This window comes from Haliaeetus leucocephalus, unplaced genomic scaffold (genome assembly GCF_000737465.1).
Source record: "Haliaeetus leucocephalus isolate CR32 unplaced genomic scaffold, Haliaeetus_leucocephalus-4.0 Scaffold741, whole genome shotgun sequence".
Lineage (NCBI taxonomy): Eukaryota > Metazoa > Chordata > Aves > Accipitriformes > Accipitridae > Haliaeetus > Haliaeetus leucocephalus.
Genome location: NW_010973177.1, coordinates 2,211,566 through 2,218,368, shown reverse-complemented (window position 1 = coordinate 2,218,368; position 6,803 = coordinate 2,211,566). Strand labels below are relative to the sequence as shown.

The following is a 6,803-nucleotide window of genomic DNA, read 5'->3' as shown; positions in this document are numbered from 1 at the left end:
AGGGTGATGGGAACTGCCCATGTCAACTGTGATCCTTTCAGCCAGACCTGCTGGAGGGTGTACTGGGCTGTCATTGACTAAAGATAGGTGCTTCTATCTGTAGAAAGGGATGTTATCTATTCCCTTTTCCATTGCTCTTTTACTCCTCGTTGTTAGTCTCTGTTCTCTTAGCATTTTCCCTTTGTTTCCCTTCTTTGCAATTGTTACTCAGTCATTCTTCTCTGTGTCCTTCTGTCTCTACTTTTATTCTTCCATTAGTAGAGACAGAGAATGGGCAAATGGATTGAGAATAACGTTGGAAACTGGGCTCCCGGGCTCCCTTGAGTATCGGAGCTCTTGCAAGGGCACTTTACGCTGCTCAGGTCAGATCACAAGGTACGTCTGCATTGCTCAATACTGCAGATAAATGTAAGGTAACAGCAGAATCTCAGCTCTGTATACCACCAGGTATCACTGCAGTCCTCTGCCAGCCAGATCAGCCAAGTGGTGGGGTTCCTAGGACTGTGTGCATTGCTAGTATTTCTGATGTCTGAGCTAGTTTGTCTTGTGCTCCAGCCTGCCCTGTTCCCACACGGGGTAATTCAGAGCCAGCTTGTGCATCTCTAATGTCACGCTGTTATACTCTGTAGGCATACTCAAGGATATAACGATTCAAGTATTTAGATCTCTAGCTCCCACTGAAGCACATAAACGTGTCTGCGAAGTCAGAATTTTTCTGTATCTGTCTCAAGAGATTGTGTATCCTGCTGCAAGGAATTCCATATTCTTCACATAAGTCTGTCTCTGTGTAGAGAGGTGTTTGTTTTGACATGGTTCTCAGTCTAGGGATGCAAACCAAGAAAGCGCAGACTGTTTGACATTCGGTTTCTCAGTCATCTTAAATGAGTTTGTGTCCACGCTGGTGCTGAAGAAGCAGTCCTGTCCTGCCCTTCACCTCTGCTGCCAGATTCGGAGCTTTGTTTGTTACTGGTGCTGTCGTGCATGCGGATCCAAAGTCAGGCAGGGAACTGAAAACTCGGCTTTCTTCTGTAGGATTAGTTTGTGTTCAACCAGGTTATGTTCTTGATGGAATTCATAGCACTGTTACAAAGTGCAAAGGATAGAAATATGCAGGAAGATCTGAACTGGCCTCTCCGCTGTGGAAGATCAGGCCGGTTTAAAGCACGTGTGGCCATGCCCCATTAGTTTTGACATGGGAACTGTAACCCAAGATGGTAATTGATGTGGGAGAATCATTTGTAAATCGTACTTTTTTTTTTTTTTTAATGGTCCATATAAATCCCTTGAAGTATTAGGGCTATTATAAATTTAGTATTTGGAAACAAGGGCTGAATTATTATTATTTTGCCTTTTGCCTCCTCTCAACTTACTGACTTTCTGCCTTGCTGGACATCTTTCCTTCTCACCAATTGAGATGATTTTTTGCCTTCCAGTAGCAGATATACTGTTGGAAGTACAGACTTGTGCTGCTACTATTGCCAATCTAGTCTTGCCACGAGATTAATCCTACAGATTTGCTATGAATCAGGTAGAATGGGTTCTTAATTTATACAGTATGAAATGTTTAGCATCTGTTTTTCATGTCTGCAGCATTCTGCATTGCAGATGTGAACTGGACTAACTGCTGGAGGCCTGTTCTAGTCTGGCAATGTTTATATTTGTAAAAAAATTATCAGTTTGCTCCAGCAAATGCTGCTTTTGGTCATGTAGAGTTAAAATATTTTTACTGTTACATTTAATTTGCAGCATAGAAATGAGATGCACTGTCGCTTGTGAGCAGCTTTTGACCATCAGAATGCACATCTGTTTAAGTCGCAAGGAAAGCGGATCGATTGTAGAGGAAAACAGTATGTTGTAGTGTGATAGATAAACAAGTAATTTCAAATGCAGGATATTTTGGTTTTGTAGAAGTTTCCAAAAAATAAAACTCTGCTGTGTGGAAAGGTTGGTGATAAGGGTGGTTGTGGGGTTAGACTTTTGGTGACTGTTATGTTAGTGAAGAATTCCACTGACATGGAATTTGGCTGTAATATAGGCATGCACTCTAATGATTTGTTGACTAAAGTAAATACTTATTTTCTTTACAGATAGGCTTTGAAGACAGACTGCCTAAACAAATGTTCACATTGAATGATAGTTGCCAGACTGGGTAGAGACATTTCTGTGTTGCTGTATTTATGAAAAACTAAAAGCTTAAAACAAGAGACAGACATATTTTGGCACAAGCCCAAGGAGGAAAAAGCAGAGTTAGGCAATAGAATTCCTTAAATACATTCTTGAAAAAATGAGGAGTGAGTTTCAGGATTAGGATGGCAATCATCTGTATACTTCTTTAGCAGTATTATTACAGTGCTATTAACATACTTTCCTTATTTAATAATATCAAATTTCAAATTCAGACTTAATGATCACACTCTGCCAGTGGATAATATATGTGAGCAACAGAGATTAAGTTTCACTAAAACTTTCTGCTAAAAATGTTTTCTTAACTCTGCAATGATAAAAACACCATGTGAACTTTAATTCGATGAGATTTACCCCGAAGAACAATCAGTACATGTTTCTAAATTACAGAGGTTGGAACTTGGATGAGAAACCTAATTTCACATTTTGAAGAAAGAATGGACTGTTTTCCAAGTATGTTGCTGAGAATTTAAAAAATGACAATGAGTTGGAAACTACAGGGGAAGGCAAAAAAAAATAAGCTACTTAAGAAAACAGTGGATACAAGTCTAGTCTAGAAGGTAATAGGAAAGGAGATCTCTTTTACTTATGGCTATTACTTTTTTCTTCTATTTATCATAATACACTTTTATCTTTATATGAAAAATGCTAAGGGATGCTATTATCCTCTGCTCACACAGGTTATCTTCCTCAAAGGTAATGCACAACCCCAAGCCAGGTGTAAGCTATGAAGCAATTTATGTTTTCAGTGGAGTACTTAAAGCTAATTGTTTGGGGAATGTTTGGTCAAATAGTCATAAGATATGGTTAGCATCCTTTCCTTTATCTAAGTGAGCAGTCCCCATTCACCTGTTCAGTCTAGGAAGATCACTGTAGAAATGGTAAGAAGGAAATTTTCCATGTATTCATATACATACACTTGGGCAGGTAGCTTCTTTTTAGTTTTTTGTCATTTAAAATTGCTATTGTGACAGCAGCTGGAGAAATGTTGAGGAAAATGCACTAATTTGACTTTTTAATTTTACATACTTGCCTTTGTGGTGTAGATTTTACTGCAAATGAAAAACTTTTTTATAGGTTTTTAATAAGGCTTTTCCTTTATAGTTGAAAGCATTGCTCACCCTTTCATATTGAATTTTGGAGGATATTTTTTTCTGTTTCTTAGTAAAGGCTGAAATTGAGGCAGTATTGTGATTGAAACAACTGATCATCCAGGTTATCTTTGGTGTCACCTGTACGATTGCTGTCCACTGAAATAAGTTTGCTTTTGTAGGCTTTAGACTATGTTACTGCTTTGAATATATTTTTGTATAATGAGAGGTGTATGTTTGAGTAGCCATGTTAATAGTTAGTGAGGAAAAGCCTGCTTATTAAAAAGAAAGAAACTGTATTTGACACATTTAAAAGTATCATAACTCATAAATTATTGACTAGAATAATTGTCTACTTAAAACTTACTTTTTGAATAGAGGCCAACTGGAGTAGCAACCATCTTTATATATAAAAGAAACAGATTCTGAAAGATGATTAAACGTTGTCTGTTAGAAAAATGAGGATAGCTCCCGCATTAACCATGTCTACAGCAACTAGAAACTGTCTCATAGTTTTCTTTAATCACATGTATGGGTGTTTTCAGCATTGTAAAATATGGAGCCTAATGATTTTTTGCAGAAGAGTGGAAATTGAATAACTAATTTTAGCACACACTAGATATTATTAGATAATTCTGCTACCAAATGTTTGCAAATGAGAGAAGGCTGAGGCTGTTTTTATATGTGATTTATAAATACATTGATTAGGGAGTTCTGATATGCCTCACTTTCTGAGCAAGTATTTTAAGTTGTCTGCTAGTAACACAGTGAAAATCTTCTGCAGACTATGAATGAATTTTGCATAGACTCACTAGCCTGTTAATTTTGAGCGATAGTAATTAGTCAAGACATTCTCCTAAATAAAGCAGTGGAACTTATTTTGTACATACTAGATAGTGTTGCTAAGTACTGAACACGTACCTTATTCAATTCAGGTTTATGAAGTGGCTTGTTGTTCAAGAAGCAGTAGCTGGACTTCTGATTTTGTTCGCTGACTTGTGTTTTGGTTTCTTATTGCTGAAATTAGCTTGTCAGTTAAACATAGTTTTCTGGAGAAAACAATTTTAAATGTTTGGGATATTATATACAGAGGGCTTGATTTAGATCTCACTTACACAATGTATAATATGATATTATTGGTTTATCTTTCCCTGCTAGAGTTCTCATGGTGTTCTGGGTATATGGGATTTTTACTTCTTTATTTTAATTTTAAAATAAAGGGAAATACTTAAACCAGAATTATTGAAAATGAATATTTTTTTTATCAATTTTTTCTGTGTCTCCTTTTTTTTCTGGACAAGTTAGTTTATATGTGGTGTTGCTTGTCACCAAATATGTATATCACTTTCAAGTTCAATGAGGTGCATTGTATGTCTCTTACAACCTGACAGCTGGATTTTTCTGTATCTGGAATTTAAAAAATGAAGTCAACTGCCTTGAAAATTTTATGAAAACCTGAAATGGCAAGTAAAATGACAGCAACTTGCTGTTGCCTTTGTTTTAGGCCTTGTTTAAGCTTTCAAGCCTAAGATGGTCTGGCGAATCCTTTTTGTTTTTAAATGAGTACTACCATTTTTGGTGCAAAATTAAGAAATCCTGAATACAGTGGGGAAGTTTTACTCAAAAAGCTGAAGAGGCTTGTTGAATTTGTCGTAATCCGTGTGTTGGTGGGTTGACCTTGGCTGGCTGTCAAGTGCCCACCAAGCCACTCTCTCGCTCCCCATCCTCAACAGGACAAGGGGGAGAAAATACGATGAAAAACTCATAAGTGGAGATAAAGACAGGGTGATCATTTACCAATTACCATCATGGCCAAAACAGACTTGACTTGGGGAAAATTAATTTAATTTATTGTCAATTAAAATAGAGTTGGATCGTGAGGAAAAAAAAAGACAATCTGAACCACCTTTCCCCACCCTCACTTTTTCCAAGTCTCAACTTCTTTGTTCCTGACTCTTCTACTTCCTCTCCAATCCCACCCCGAGCGGTGCGGGGGGAACGGGGAATGGGGGTTGCAGTCAGTTTATAACGCTTTGTCTCCGTCGCCCCTTCCTCGCACTTTTCCCCTGCTCCGGTGTGGGTCTTCTCTGTGAGCTGCAGTCCTTCAGGATAAACCTGCTCCTACATGTGCTCTCTATGGGATGCGGGTCCTTCAGGACATATCCATCTGCTGTGGGGTTGGGTACTCCATGGCCTGCAGTAAGATCTGCTCCGATGTGGTCCTCCATGGGCTGCAGGGAAATACCAGCTTCACCATGGTCTTCTCCACGGGCTGCAGGGGAATCTCTGCTCCGGTGGCTGGAGCATCTCCTTCTCCAACTTTGGGGTTTGCGGGATTCTTTCTCACACTTTCTTTACCTCACTCCTCACACTACCAGGCAGTGTTTTGTGATTTCTTCAATGTTTTTTCCCAGAGGTGTCACCAGCATCGGGGATGGGCTCAGCTGTGTCCTGTGGTGGGTCTGTGCTGTGGCCAGCATGGGGCAGCCCCTGGCTTCTTCTCAGAAAGCCCACTTTGCAGCCCCCCCCCCACTACCAAAACACCCAATACAACATGTATGCAGCATGATAGGGTATCTATTCTTGAGGGGGATAGGAGGGAAAAAAATTCTGACTATAAATGTTTAAGCACTCGGTGGATGTGGCAGTGGTGCACCTGGGAGTACTTGGGAGTAGAGGAACACCGGCAAGATTATGGAGAAGTATTTTGTATGTGAACAGGAACAGCGTATATGCTATTCGCTAAATAAATTAAATACAGTATTTGGATATTACACTAATAATTTTCACGGATGTTGTGTAATCTTGTCTGTTCTAGGGAGTATGACTTCTGCAACATCACCTATCATTTTGAAATGGGACCCCAAAAGTTTGGAAATCAGGACTCTCACAGTAGAGAGGCTATTGGAGCCACTCGTTACCCAGGCAAGTATCTTTGATTTGTTTTGCTTCTTCCTTTTAGCCTGATGCTGTATTTACTCATTTTACGTAATTATCTTAATAACCTTTGATAATAAAAACTTGAACAGTTTTTGTTCATTATCTCTAGTGGAAAGCTCTGTTCAAAGATGTTTAGAAGTTCTTGTCCTAAATAATTTATAGTCTCAAAGCATGAGCAGGAATACAGTAGCAACAACTATTTACTTATGTTTGTCTTTTAAAAGCAGTTTAGAAATTTATGAAACAGTCAATTTAAGACAGGGATCTGACTGAGTACATACCCTTGGTTTGTTATTATACCATGGAAGATGGGTTCACATTAAAAACAAACAAAACCAACCAACCAACCGAATTAAAGAAAATATTAAAACCTCTTTCATTTCATGCTGTGATCGATTAGGAGTGTATGCTTAACCAGTTATCTTTCAACTGAGTCAAATTTGCTAATAGAACCTAAAACATTGTCCAATGGTCTAAAAAAAGCAAGATGAAAGTGATGTTAGGTAACATGTATAATTTATATATTAGTGTTATCCAGCTTTTAACCAGGTAGACCAGTTTCTTTATCATCAGAGAAAACCTTTGCAT

The 6,803-nt window shown here is 38.3% G+C and overlaps 1 protein-coding gene across 3 annotated transcripts in view; it reads left to right on the top strand.

Annotated features, from left to right (window-relative positions):
* The first annotated feature begins 6,097 nt into the window (after positions 1 to 6,097).
* CTNNA2 (catenin (cadherin-associated protein), alpha 2) overlaps positions 6,098 to 6,803 on the top strand; it is a 457,589-nt gene continuing 456,883 nt past the window's right edge. For 2 of the 3 annotated variants that reach the window (XM_010580747.1, XM_010580745.1), the window contains exon 1: positions 6,099 to 6,200. In XM_010580747.1, coding sequence (XP_010579049.1) covers positions 6,099 to 6,200 — 102 coding nt within the window. Of the gene's footprint in view, positions 6,201 to 6,803 lie in introns of all 3 variants that reach the window. The other variant, XM_010580746.1, reaches the window with a different exon arrangement.